The sequence below is a fragment of the Lissotriton helveticus genome, chromosome 4_1 (genome assembly GCF_964261635.1).
Source record: "Lissotriton helveticus chromosome 4_1, aLisHel1.1, whole genome shotgun sequence".
Classification (NCBI taxonomy): Eukaryota; Metazoa; Chordata; class Amphibia; order Caudata; family Salamandridae; genus Lissotriton; species Lissotriton helveticus.
This window is the reverse complement of record NC_136063.1, coordinates 975,652,750-975,666,646: the sequence shown is the minus strand read 5'-3', so window position 1 is coordinate 975,666,646 and position 13,897 is coordinate 975,652,750. Positions and strand designations below refer to the sequence as shown.

The 13,897-nt window shown below is 42.6% G+C and overlaps 1 protein-coding gene across 2 annotated transcripts in view; it reads right to left on the bottom strand.

Moving 5' to 3' along the window:
• The window catches only part of ANKH (ANKH inorganic pyrophosphate transport regulator), a 563,090-nt gene that overhangs the window by 77,922 nt on the left and 471,271 nt on the right, over positions 1-13,897 (bottom strand). For both annotated transcript variants that reach the window (XM_078687590.1, XM_078687591.1), the window contains exon 9: positions 1,939-2,068. In XM_078687590.1, coding sequence (XP_078543716.1) covers positions 1,939-2,068 — 130 coding nt within the window. The remainder of the gene's footprint in view (positions 1-1,938; positions 2,069-13,897) is intronic.

The window sequence follows — 13,897 nt, the reverse complement described above, 5'->3', positions numbered from 1 at the left end:
CCCCCTCACGGCGGGGCTGCAGGGGCCTGTGTTAAGCCTCAGAAATCAGGGGTTCGTCAATTTGAGACCCCGTTTGCACAAATTTTGCACTGCCACTATTCATATTACAGAAGGTGCTGCACAAGCACAGAGAGGGTGCAAAGCAGATATAAATGTCTGTGCGCGCTAGGAGCAATTTGTGTGGTGTCTTGTTCAAAAGTTCTCATTCAGCTGACCTTAGAAGGAACAAGGGCTAAGTGGACTGCTGAGTTTCTTATCTGTATCCATGAGGTGTAGCACGGATTCCACAAGTGTAGGCATTAGTTCACTGACCGACCAGATCCAGCATTGCGAAAGGGATGGGCAGGAAGTGTGACAGACAGAAGGCTCCACATTGAAATCTGCTCTAAACTTACATGTGCAATTTAGAAAACTGCAAATTTACCCTGTGGGTTTAACCCACATAAAACTGCATTAATATTGTATAAATGAATATGTGTTAAATATGCTCATAGGGCTGGGTTGTAGGCGGAAATGTCTAAGAAACTAGGTAAATATATATTAACTTGTAAATTTGTGGGCATTCACAAACTTTGGACATGGAAATGTCTATCCTTGATACACTTGGAGGTCTGTTGCTGTCAGACTTGAGACTTTGGGCCAGATTTATCAAGGCTTTGCTATGGCGCAAAATCACAAAAGGTGATTCAAACTGATGGAATGTTTTGATAAACTATATACCTACCAGGGCAAATCCTGATTTGCTCTGAAAAGTAGCCCAAAAATAAACACAAAGTAGCACTTTACATTACTTTGTGCTACATTGTGTTAAGGAGGTGTCTCATACTGGATACATGGGTGTTTCCATGCAACCACCCATGGTTTTTGACATACATCTCTATCAAATAAAAATAATAGACAGGGCTTTGTGATAAAAAAAATTCAAACCCTAGAGACAGGTGTAAAGTTGAAAGAAAGTTTTCTTTTCTCCAGACTTTTCAAAATGTGTACATGTGCTGTACTGTACAGCACACATACAAACTCGGAAACGTTTTAAACTATTTAAAGAAATAGCCTTTGGTAGAAAAACTAGGCTAGACATCACACACACACCACCTCCCCTTTGCACTAAAGTGCCGTCAGCCTAAGGTGCACCAGTGCCATATTTTAAAAGGTGTGGGCCTGTCCAGCTCTGTTGCTTTTATGCAAAGCAGCACAGCAACTTCAGTTGCCGTGCTATGTCGCATGAGTTCTTAGTAAATTTGCCCCATCAGCTTTTTTTTAGAACCTCATTTCCCCATGGAGTCTGGAGAGCATGATCATGCCCTCTGACTTAAGATCTGGAGTCATTAGGTATATTTTCTACCAAATAGTTTGTGGTAGATGCCGCGTGGACGTAATAAGAAGGTGTGTGCTGAACGGCTCAAGTCTTTGTGGCAGGTATTCTATATTCCACCAATTGTAAAATCATTCATCTCCCATAACTCGCTCCAAACCCACTGATTTCCTCTTTTCCCTGCTCTTGGACTGGCTACTGTTGCTAACCGTGCTATCATCTAAATAACTGCAGGGCTCTCCCTCTCTATCACTATTTGAGTGCAGGTGGTCAGGGATAGGAGAAAACATAAGGGAAGAACCCTGTGCAAAATAAGTCTGATGCCCTTTGCCAAATCTTATGTTCCTTCTTATTTGCTGTTGAGGCACATTACAAAAGTAAATTATCTACAGTTCCACAACATATCATAATTTTAATTGAAATATTCCTTAGTGACAAAAGTTGTTCTCAAACTTCATAACCTATGGAAAGGCATCTATAATACAACAAACAGAATATGTTTTAAATGTGGGTATGACAATGAATGATTTCTTAAGGAAGTAGTTGACTTAAAATTAAGTAGCAAAAGCAGGCTTGTAATATAACAGTATTTTAAATATACACACTTAGTATAGTGCCCTTACCTGGAACTGGGAAGAAAGAGAATACACGCAAAGGTACAACACAGAGCTCAGCAAACGCAAAGTCCACTCCAATGATGTCAATCAAAATCCTCTCGGACGCAGAGGGGGTCCAAAACATCAGAAAACAGAGCTGGGGGGAGAAGCAAAAGGTAACTGGATATAAACAAAGCATCATTTTCGTCTACTGTGCTCATGAAATTGAATCCTTTAGTCTTTCAGAGTTGGGTGCCCTGGCTTGAGCATGACCAAAGCCAAATCTCCCATTTTAAAAGCAGCCATTTATGAAAAGAGAAAAAATTTCAGAAGGGAATTAGTGTGGCATAGAACAGAACAGTGGAATATCTTAATGTCTCCAACAGTCAATACTACACACAAGGATCCAGGACATTATCAGTCGAGATGTCAAAAAACATATATTAAAAACCCTGTAAGTGAATCGTCCTAATTCACAAAGCTTCGTTAATCCAGTCTTTGGGGCCAGATTTACAAATATAAACTTACACTTTTGTGTAAATTTACACTTGCTGTAGTAACTTTACTACTTTTTGCTATTCACAATTTATAAGTGTGATTTTACTGCTGGTAAAAAATTATTAGTAGTAAAATTTAAACTCATACTTTGTCAATACCGAAACAATAGTAAAGTTACTACAGCAAGTGTAAATGTATAGAAAAGTGTACGTTTATATTTGTGAATCCGGCCCCAAAGACAGGATTCACAAACAGTTGTTAATAAGTAGTTGTCTCCTAATCCTATTTTAGATGTGAGGTTCATTTAAATATCCCGGCCTGATTCAAAAAGCATAGCATGAAAGTAATTTTCACGAGAAAGACCTGCTCAAAAAAACCATGAGGGAGCAGGATTTATTCCTGAACATTCATGAGAATATCACACCTCAGGATGGTGTAAGATGTTCCCATTCAAAGAAAAATTGTTTTAAATCAGGCCTGGCTATTCGGGTGTAACTCGACACAAATCAGGTCCCTGGGATTAGGGCAAGATTCCTCGCCTTGTGCTATCGCTCTTACCGGTCAAGAAAGAGCAGCAGGTATACCTTTTCAAGGTACATTTCGAGCTAATTCATGAATATTTTGCTGTGACTTACACTTGGAGTACTCCAAAGGTACACAATACTTCAGAATAAAGGCAGGAGTACTCCAAGTCACCACTACAAACAATAAAATCTCTGTGAATCAGGACTCCCATTTGTCTCCCTCAAGAAGCTTCAGAGTTCCAAACTAGGCTCCACCCAGAAGAGAAGCGTCTTCCCCGTGCCTTCATGGATTAACACTTTCCTAAATCATCCTATAATCCCACTTTAAATTTCATTCACAAGGTTCAAGCAATTCATATACAATAAATGGATCATTGAGATATTAATCAGAAATTCTATGAAATCAAGAGCTAAACAAGAAGCTTTGAGTAGATCCATTTTTAGGTCGAGCATTCGAGACCTCTTGTATATACTTATATGTGTATGTGGGCTCAGGAGATCAGCCCTAGGACTTTTCTGCTTCCGCTTAGAGACATTTTTTTATTTCTGTTCCACTGCCTCTATTTAAAATGACCAGTAGAGGTCAGTAGAATACCAGAATTGCTTTCTGCTTGTTCAACTGCCACTATTTAATTGTCTTGATAGAAAACTACCAGTAGAGGTCAGTAAAATACCAGAATTGCTCTCTGCTGAGGGACTTTCTTTTTTTTCTGGCAACTGCCTCTATTTAACTTTCTTGATAGAAAACGACCAGCAGAGGTCAGTAAAATACCAGAATCACCTTAGTATTCTCTAGAGTCCAGTTCATAGAAATTGTTTTCCACGAGCACCCATATACAATAATATTTGTTTCAAATCTTGTATTTTCAGTGATATGACCACCAAAGGCCCTGATTTTATATTAAAAACAGAGCTGAAAGGCAACATTTCTCTCCATGTGCTCCCATACCTGGCATGGCACGCAGTTTGGTGCTTACTTTAACTCCATGTTAAAGAACAGTTGATGTTTCAGCACCCAGGCTAATGTGATGCATAGCTAAATACATGTAAGGTCCCAAAGGTTAGACCGATTGCATTGCAAATGCTTGTTTTCTTAGACGCTTAGTGGGCTTTGCACATGCCCAGTGCTGCAGAGCATCATGCAGGAAGCCAGCCCCATCACAGGGGGAGCAGCGGGTGCTGTATGCTTGAAGCCATGCGCTCTCCAGGTCCCTTCTCTCTTTCAGCAACCTTTATTTGTAGTATTTCGGTAGCAAGCAAGCATGCCTGCTGCCTGCCTTAATGATGAGACAGCTTACATGGCCAGCCCACTAGATGACACTAGTGTCATTTATTCACTTTCCCTGAAGTGCATGTGTTTTTAACACAACCTGTAAACAGGTGCTTATGCCACAGCGCAGTAATGGAAGAACCACCACAGGGTTCCGCATTAAGGTTTGACACCAGGCTTCGCACTTCTGATAAGCCCCCAGGAGTCCTGTGAATTGCTACAGCATGTGCACATCTTTTGACTTTAAATAGTGATTATTTTAGAAGTTCCACCCTGCAGCACTGCTTTTAGGGACTCTACATGTCTGGCATGTCGGCCGTCAGTACAGCGCCGGCCTCTCCATTAGGGCGGAGGAGCGTCGCCCCCCCTGCTGCCAGCGCAGACCCAAAGGTGAAAAATAAAATGGTAATAAAATACATTTATTACCATTTCATTTCTCCCTTTCCCCAGCAGAGCCGTGTTTGGGGGCGGGGCCACTGCTGCTGACTGGAGATAGGGGAGTGTTGCTCACTGCACATGTAATTTTGTCTGGCTGTCTTGCGACGGCCAGCTGACATGCACAGTGTAAACCTCTCCACCTAGCTATCTAGGACAGCTAGGTGGAAAGCAGGCACAGGCCCTCATTGCTTGGAGAAGCGCCTGCTCCAGCCAATACTGGCATGAAAGCAGAGTTGGGATTTGTGTGGATAATTCCATTGCTTGCATTCAGAGCGCCAAAGGACTCACAAAGAATGGAGAAGGCAAGCCAGTGAAGGAAAGTGCATTTTGATTTTTCATTTTCAATTTTATTTAATTTTCAGCCTTGCCCTCTATGCCACAGCTGTCAGTCGTGGTTGTCAGTAATGGCTTGTTATAAACAGAGTTTCTAACGAGCCATGACGAACAGCCACACGCGGCTAATACGCTAAATATTTGGATGATTGGCTTTCCAAATGTCTGGGGCACCAGCCGCCACTGCATCTATACACTCTGGAGCCCAAAAAATGAGAGTCGAGTTGAGATGGCCTTTCAGTTTGGGCCCTTTTAGGTGTATGTGCACACTCTCAGAAGACACATGACCATGTCACGGGGGGGGGGGGGGGGGGGCGGAGTCTGCAGGATTCACCAGAAAGAGATTTTTCCAAAAAGATGGCAACAAGTAGTTATGAGTCACTAAATACATTTAAAATACCCGCGCTAAGCTTTTGGGAGGGGGTGAAAGTCAACTTGCTAGTGTCCCTAAAGACTGTTTTCTCCACGTTTAATATCCATATGAACAAAATAACTATTCACCCACAAACCACCTGCCCGCTAAGAAATTCTCTAAATATAGAAAGCATGGGCCAGAAATGCGTCCTTGACATATAATTACCCTTAGTATGGCACCCTCTTCCCCCGAAAATTCTCGATAGAGCTTACTGACTACCTTCAAGGCACACAGAATGGGCAGTGCATTAGGAGGAGCACGGGAATGAGCGATTGTGCACACTGCAGTACTTCCTCTTTAAATGTATGTAACGTTTTAAGTAGAAACATCAAGTTAATGACCCGGATAATATGTTTTACAAAATCAAATTACCTCACATCCCTGTATGCTGTGTGATTTTTAAAAAGGGCAAGCTTTGCATGCAGATTACAAGAACATTGAATGTTTCCCCAGTATGACCAGGGTGCATGCCGCTGTTTAATTGAGAAATTCTGAAAATTCCAGGTGTTATTTTTAGATCACCATGTAATGTAAGTTTTAACACACACCCTGTCCACCTATAAACGGGTATCTCAATCTAGTGACCTATACACGACATTGTGTCTTCTCTGTCTTCTTTTTTCTTTCAACTCTATCTATTCAGGAGGTTACTACTGAAATGTGGTGTTGAGAAGACGTATTTATATTATTTCATATATTTATATCATTTTAACAGGTCTCAAATAAAACCACATTGCAGCAAAGGGTTCATATTTGTGTTTCTCGGCAGTAATGGAGCTTTTAGAATTTTAGAATGATGCCAGTTCACCCACCGTGTCAGTATCTTCTGGCTAACAGCTGTAAACGGTGGCAGCTACTTTGGCAAAAAGGATTTGAATAATACAATCTTCAAGGTACGTAGATGTGGAGTTAAGAATACATGGGGCCTCGGAATACATGGGGCCTCATATACAATATTTTGACGCACGGCAGTGCAGCAAACTTCCTCCTGCACTGATGTCTGTCAAAACAAAAGGGTAGGAATGCGTTGAATCTACAATATATGCTGCATTCCTGTCCTTCTCCCCGTGCCGGAGCACAAACAGCAGCCGTGTGCCAGCGCAGACATCCATGCATCATTTTGCAAGGGTGCCTGCACTAAGTGGATGAACGTTGTTGTGCAGGAGGGAACACCTTTCTGCAAAAAAACAATCATTAAAGGCATGAAAGAGGAAAAAACGAGGAGATATAAAAGTATTTCTCCTCGTTGCGCCTCCTTATCCCTCCCCCGGGGAGGTGTAAGATTCTGACGCATTCCCATGTTTACAAAATGTTGTAAATCTGGGAACAGATCCCTGGTTCCATGGATGTTGCGTGGGAACACCCACAGCAACACCCACAAAATGCCCCTTCCGCGGAGGTATGCCTGAAAGGGAAACATATTTACAAGGCCATGAAGAGTCACGCAGAGTGACTTTACATGATCTTGTAAATATGGGGAAGCCCATTGCGCTGCCGGTGCATCAATAAAAGTGACACACTAGAGATGCAATGTGCTTGTAAATAAGCCCCTAAATCTAAACTTCCCTGCTATGTGCTTACCCTTCAATTTTTTGGTTCTCTATATTTTGGCTACGATATTAACGTATCAAGTCAATCCATACTCGATACTCCAGACCGCCATGCTTTAGCCATCAAAAATTGCATATGCCTGTAGATATTCCTACCTTGTCACCTCAAGAGCACACAAGGGAATCAGTAGAGGTAGAAGACTGCAGACGGCATTTTGTGACTTCTTTGTCTTGCATTGAAGACTGTAAAGGGAGGAGGCACCTAAGGCAGGGAGACACAATGAAATGACGCAGCGCAACAGTGCAAACAAATATGCTGCGCCAAGCTGCGTCATTTAAAATGCAGGGATGCACCATATTTACAAGAATATGTCACATCCATGTGTTTTCCCTATTGCTGGTGTTAAAAAAACTGCCTTGAGCCAACAGAGACACCCTGCGCCATAGTGCAAGGGTGCCTACGTTGCAGAGATGCTTTCCTGCAACACGGGTACCGTTGCACCATAATGTAAGGGTGCCTGCATTGCAGGGAATCATTCCTGCAAAGCAGGCACCCTTGCACTATGGGGCAACGATGTCTGCGTTGCAGGTAACAATTGATTATATGCAGGAAGGGACACCTTCCTGCACATAGACAATCTTTAACCCCTTCCATGCTGATGAAGGCCCCCAGCCGTCATGCACTACGGGGCTCGCATGCTGATGACGGCTGGGGGCCGTCATAACCCGCCCGCTCGCGATTCTGCCGCACAGGCGCAGAATCGCGGCCGCACGGAAGGGGTTAAAGGTGTTTTGCTCTTCCAATGTGTGCAGCAGAATGCAGCACACATAGGGCAAAAATTAGGAGAAATACAAGTATTTCTGTTTGTTGCGCTAATCTAACAGCTGCTTTTGAATGTCATTTGTTTTTGGCGCTGCCTCAGATTTACAGATCCTTGTAAATGTGGAGCAGTGTACAAAGCAATGGGTGTTGTGGTGGAACACCCACAGCAACACCCATTGCACGCCCCTTTCACGCAGATCACTGCGTGAAAGGGTACCATATTTACAAAGCAGCGTTAAGCCATGCAAAGTGGCTTACTGTCACTTTGTAAATTTGGAGCAGGGCATTGCACCACCTAAATTTCGGAAAAAGTGACATTCCAGTGGCGCAGTCCCCTTGTAAATATGCCCCTCTGTTGTTATTCTGAATTTTACAAATTTCACAAAAAGATTTTGTGCTTGTTTCAATATCAAGTGCTAAAATGTGAGGCATACGTCTTCCACATGGATGTTGCATGAAACAATAGAGACAAATAGTATTCACAAAAGGCTCTATGTGGGTTGTAAACATTTAAAACGGTGAGAGACATATATGTGTCTTAAAAGATGAGTAACAGTAAAACAAGAAATATACATTGTAAGATCAAACTAAGAAATGCACTGGAATTATACAACACTCAAAGGATAATATGGTAAGGGTTAATTAGTCACCAAAGGAGTGCGGTAGAAAGTTGACATTTTATTTATTTGAAGTAATAGTCCTGAAAATTCACAAGAGTACAACAACAACCCAAACAAATGATGGATGGATGCTGAACACTGTCTAACATTCACCCCCAGTACAGGAATCTGGGCCTACATCCATCGTTTTTTTTGCTCCCCAGGCCATTCCAGTTTGGACTCAGCCATATGTAAATCAGTCTTGACCCTGCACCCAGTGGGACAGTCCAACCCGAACTGCCAGGCCAGGTCCTCCCTGGACCAGAGCAAGCATCCAGCAACAGCTGGTGTGCATCTGCTATTAATAACTACACCTAAAAGCTTTGCATGGCAAATCTAGTTGCACTCACACGTCACATTATCAGTGCAGAACGTGGACAAAACAAAGCTTCCTCTTCGTTTATATTTTTGGTTAGTGAACTTCCTTTTGATGCACCCTTGGAGTCTTACAAAAACTTACATTGGTTTTAGAATCATTAAGCAAAGTTAGAAAAATAAAAGAAACTCGGGCAAAAAAGATTTTCAAAATATATGAAAATGCTGCCAGCCACAAAAGACAGTGGAGCAAGTAAGAGTCAGCAACTGTAAGGAGGAACATGAGACCAGCGAGAATAGCACCTGCCTCCTGTAATCTTCTGTCTCATCATAAGTACAGGATGTCTTTCAAGCTAATCTTCTTAACTTGTGACACACTGGAAGGCACCTGACTGTTTCAGACTGAACTACCCAGTACATTTATTTCAAAGTGAGACACTTTTGATTGCTGATTTGAATCAATCTAAGTTTAAAAAGAGCAGCAATATTGTAAAGTTATGTTCACGATGCTATAGATATGCTAATTTGCCTATGGTCTAAAACACACCGTGAAAGGTGGTTAAAAGGTGGGAGACAGTGTAAGTTCAGAATGAATTGTAAAAGCGTTGTTGAAAGGCCAAACCGCAGCAGAGCTGTGAAATCCATCCAGCGAAAGGCGGGGCCATGGGGAGTGTAGCGTCCTGCTAGGCACGTGCTAGTGTCTCAGCAGGCACTTGTTGTACCAGCCACTACCTCGAGGGAGTGGACACACTCGCACCTCACATCCATCCGCCACAGGCGTCACAAGTGACGTGAGCCTGCAAATAAAAGGGCCCGGATGCACGTGCTCGTGGCCAGTTAATCAAGGATGCATCAGTGTCATACTTTTAGTAGCATATGTGGGCCAGGCGCGCAACACCCATTGGCCTCAAAGGGCTTCAGCATCCCCCCGTCGTGTGTGGCAGCCCGGGTTGAGACACTTCCCGGGCCTGCTCACAGCCGCACCCGAGCACTTCACAGGTCTTTAAAAGACGTTTGCATGTTAATGGGGCTTTGTTGTTGTTTCACTACTTCTAAGAGCCCCTGCAGCTCGACTCTGCCGATTGCCTAAAGATTCAGCCCCCCCGAAATTTTTTCTTAGCTCCCCCCCCCGAAATTTGACTCTAGTTGCGCCTCTGATGTGGGTCAAGTGCCCGCAACACTACAGGGAGGACGGCTGAGGCGGGGTGCCACCGGTGCTGTGCCATCGGAGCGAGACTGATCCACTGAAGAAAACGGACTGCCCTGAAAAACCAGTTGATTTAGGGTCTTGCAAATGCTGAGATGGGACGGCACAAAGACATTTAAAATAGAATAATACGATTTTATTTCACACAAGGTTGGACCAAATTTGAATGTGGTACAGACAAGGTGGGAAGTAGGAGGGATTACAGTCATTATCCACATTACTCGCCCTAATACTCACTATTGAAGTTGTGAGGCCCGAATCGCTCCAGTTGCCCATACCAAGCAACATTTTTCTGTTCCTATGCAGGTATTCCTTCCCCGTTATATATTAAAGGGGAATCCAACACCAACATATCCTGTTTATTTTTGTGCACTCTTGGAGTAACTTTCACATGTTTTTATAGAGCTTGGGCCTGTGGGAATGAAGTGAATATTTTTATAGTGCATTAATTTTCCTCTTTCTGTCACAGTGGTGCTTAGGTAAGTCAGTCTAAGGTTTTGGGTCAAGTGCGTTGAGCCCGCAACAAGGTGGAGCATTGGCCTATTTTATTCGCTTCGGGCACGCTGAGCCCGCAATGGAGAGTCTGCCTTGAATGTATGCCTGTATCTTTCAAGTTAAAGTCCAGGGGTGCTGAGCCTAGAATATTGTCTTCAGACGGTGCCTGAGCCCGCAAGACTAAGCACATGGCTCAGACTCGCACGGCCCGGAGTGTTGGGTATTATAGTTCTTGGGCCCACATCCCTTAGGATTGGAATAGGGTGTGCTAAGCCAGTGATGTCGCATTTGCATGAGTATGGGTCCTCAATTCTATTTTAGTTTTGGTTTGCCAAGACAGCCATTTTTCAGTTATACAATTCATACAGGGTCAAAATGCAAGACACAAAGCTGGAGATGCGGTAGATTTTAAGGTGGAGCAAGGTAATATGTTTTGTTTTCTCCCTCTTCTACAATTTTGACATTCTCATTTATTTACAAACTGGATGCTTTTGTTTTAGGGAAGCCTACCTTATATACTTGAAGCTAGCTCCAAACCAGTCAATTATATGATGACTCCCTCTTTTAGAGGATTACTATTACTCAGCAGGTTTTGCGGTTGTCTGCTCTACTGCCTGGCTGTAATAAAGGGAGAAGGAGATATAGGAATTCATTGGGGTTCTCTTTCTCTGGTAGATAAAGCCCCTTAGGAGCTTGCTCACTTGTGGCAGCAAATCAGGATTGGCAAGCACAGTGAGAAGAAAAGCATCAACCTTCTACTCCCTTTTGGGGAAGACTGACTGATTCAGGTAGGAGGCAGACATTAAGAAGATCAGCTGATGGAGGTCATAGCAAGTCAGAAAACCAGGTTCACTGATGGTCAAGCCTATTTCTGAAGCCTTACATAAACAGCAGCTGTAACAACAAGTCCCCTCCATGAACAGCTTCATTCCAGTTGACCTGCACTTTGTCTTCAGTGTCTTCTTCTGGGTCATCCATGAGTTGTAACACTGACAACAACAAAAGGGGAATTCCTAGAAGAGGAGGAACCAAAAGAATTAGTGTCCAATATTGTCTCTATCTTGCAACTCCCATGAGATGAAGATCAGTCCTCTGCTAGTGGTCTGTGTTTTAGGCAAGTCTGTTGTACCAACATTTACTGTTACATCTGCAGTCTGTGGGTTGTTAAAGAGGGAATGGAAGGACCAAGAGCAAAATCCGTGTCCAGATACCTGGGAGATTGCATCTGTTAGAAAAAGGGAATGTGGAGCTTCCACTGAAGCTATCGATGCTTTGCTCCCTAGTCTTACTGGTCGGACAGCTGATCTTTTGGTGGATGATGTGATCATTGTGAATCTGATGGATAAGGGAGCAACCGCTTCATTTAGGAGGGCATATTTGGGGGTGAATATAATAGGAATGTATCCAGTATATAGGTCTTAAAACCTGGATAAGGATTTCAGTCTTTATCAGCCATCCAGGAGGGCAAGAATGTTTCCACTGCTTCTGTCAGCTACGGAATCCCAGGCAAAATACCTCTGGGATATAACATTTGACTGTCAAATGGCTTCTGTCATGTCAATATGTAGCATTGTGGCTGCAACAAGGCACTTTATTTGCAGAACGGGAAGGTGGATTCATCTAAATAATCTTACATTTTGAAGATGCCATTTTTGTGAGATGATTTGTTTGGGAAGGAGCTGGAAAATGTGCAGCAAAAATCTTTAGAGAGCAGGAAACTCATGCAGCCATCTACTTTCCAGTCCAGAAGCTATAAGAACAAAAAGCCTTATAAGCACTCATGGTGCAGTAGATGTGAGTCATCCTCTAAAAGATACCACATTCAAATCTGGCAGTCAATAAAGATTCCAAGACTTCCCATGGTTCAAAGATTAATAAGCATTTTTGAATATGCTGCATTTGGGGGATCTTTTCAAAACGTTGGAAGTAGATTAGACCTGTTTCACGAGATCTACAAGCAAGAGGTCAATGACAATTGGGCAAATCAGGCAATTTCTCTGTGCTATGATTTAGCGTTTCAGAAGCATCCATCAGAAGATTGTTTTTCAGACTCCTCTACCAACGAACCCTAGAAACAACTGACTTCATCAGAATGTGCTACTGGACAGGGTTGGCGCTCAATGATCTTCAAGGTAAAAACATCATAATAAGAGTACCATCTAATAATGGATTTAAAAGACTTGAATATGTTCCTGTAGGTAATACACCCTAGAAGTAATGCAGTTGGTAGAGGAAATAACCTTTTCAATAGCAATCAATCTTCAGGACGCTTATTTACATGTTCCTAACAGACAAGATCATCAGACGTTTCTGAAATTTGCTGTAGTGGAAAACCACTGGCAGTTTTGGCTTTTGCTGTTTGGGTTGAATGCCTCCAAAAGTGTGTTTACCAAGATTCTAGCCTCAATAATTGCAGTTCTTTACAATAGAACCATTCAGATTCATCTTTATGTGGATGATATGCTGATTATCTGCCAAACCTGCGAAAATCTGATCAAGAATGTACAGGCAGTGGTATGAACATTAAAATAAAAGTGGAATTCTTCTAAGATAAAAAAAAGCGATCGATTCTGTTCTGGAATTATCTCGGAGCCTGGTGTATGTAGGGGCGTAGGTCCCTACAAAAGTGGAGCTGACTGGTCTCCTTTGAAAGATGAAGTTCAAGCTGGTGCAGAGACTCTTTGCTCTCCTACAACAGAGCCTGGTCTCAGAAAGATAGTTCTTGCAAGGTTTGAAAGATATGGAAGTTGTTGATGAATGCACACAAACTGAGTAAGAAATGTTTTACCTTCTTCTGGGTTCTTATTCTCCTTTTCTTTAGAGGCAGCATGCTTGTTTATGGCCTGTTTGACCATTGGTTCTTCACTTTCTGAAATGTTGGGACCCTGTCTCGAAGAATTTCGAAAGCCCGATTCCAGTTTCAAAGAAATTAGGTTTCTGATGAGGTGGTGGTCAATTCCTCTGAAGTTGGAAACTGCAAAGAGTCACTGAAAAGGTCATGACTGGAGAAAGTTGATGACAGTATGGAAGGTCCTTCAGGTTTTTTTCAGGAGGAGATACAAGAAATGCCTGTAGTAGTCAGAGCAGACAATTCACTGGTGGTGTCTTATCTTAACAGGCAGTTTGACATAGGGTCATTATTCCTAAATCATCTTATTGAGATTGTTTGCATTTCAGCAAAACATAATGGTATATTGCACAGGGTCATTCATATAAAGGGGAAGGGAAGTCAAGTGATAGATGCACTAAGCATAGTATTTCCATCATATCAGAATATGAGGTTCTCGATTCGGACCTTTTGAGAGATTTGTTGGTGGTTTGGCAACCTAGAGGTGGACCTGTTTGCACTACAGTACTCTTCTGCCTCAGTTTTCCTCAATGTGCTAAGATCGTCTAATCTTGGGGTTGGATGCAGCAACATGTCAGTAATCACAGTATCTGTTCTCTACCATTACCCAA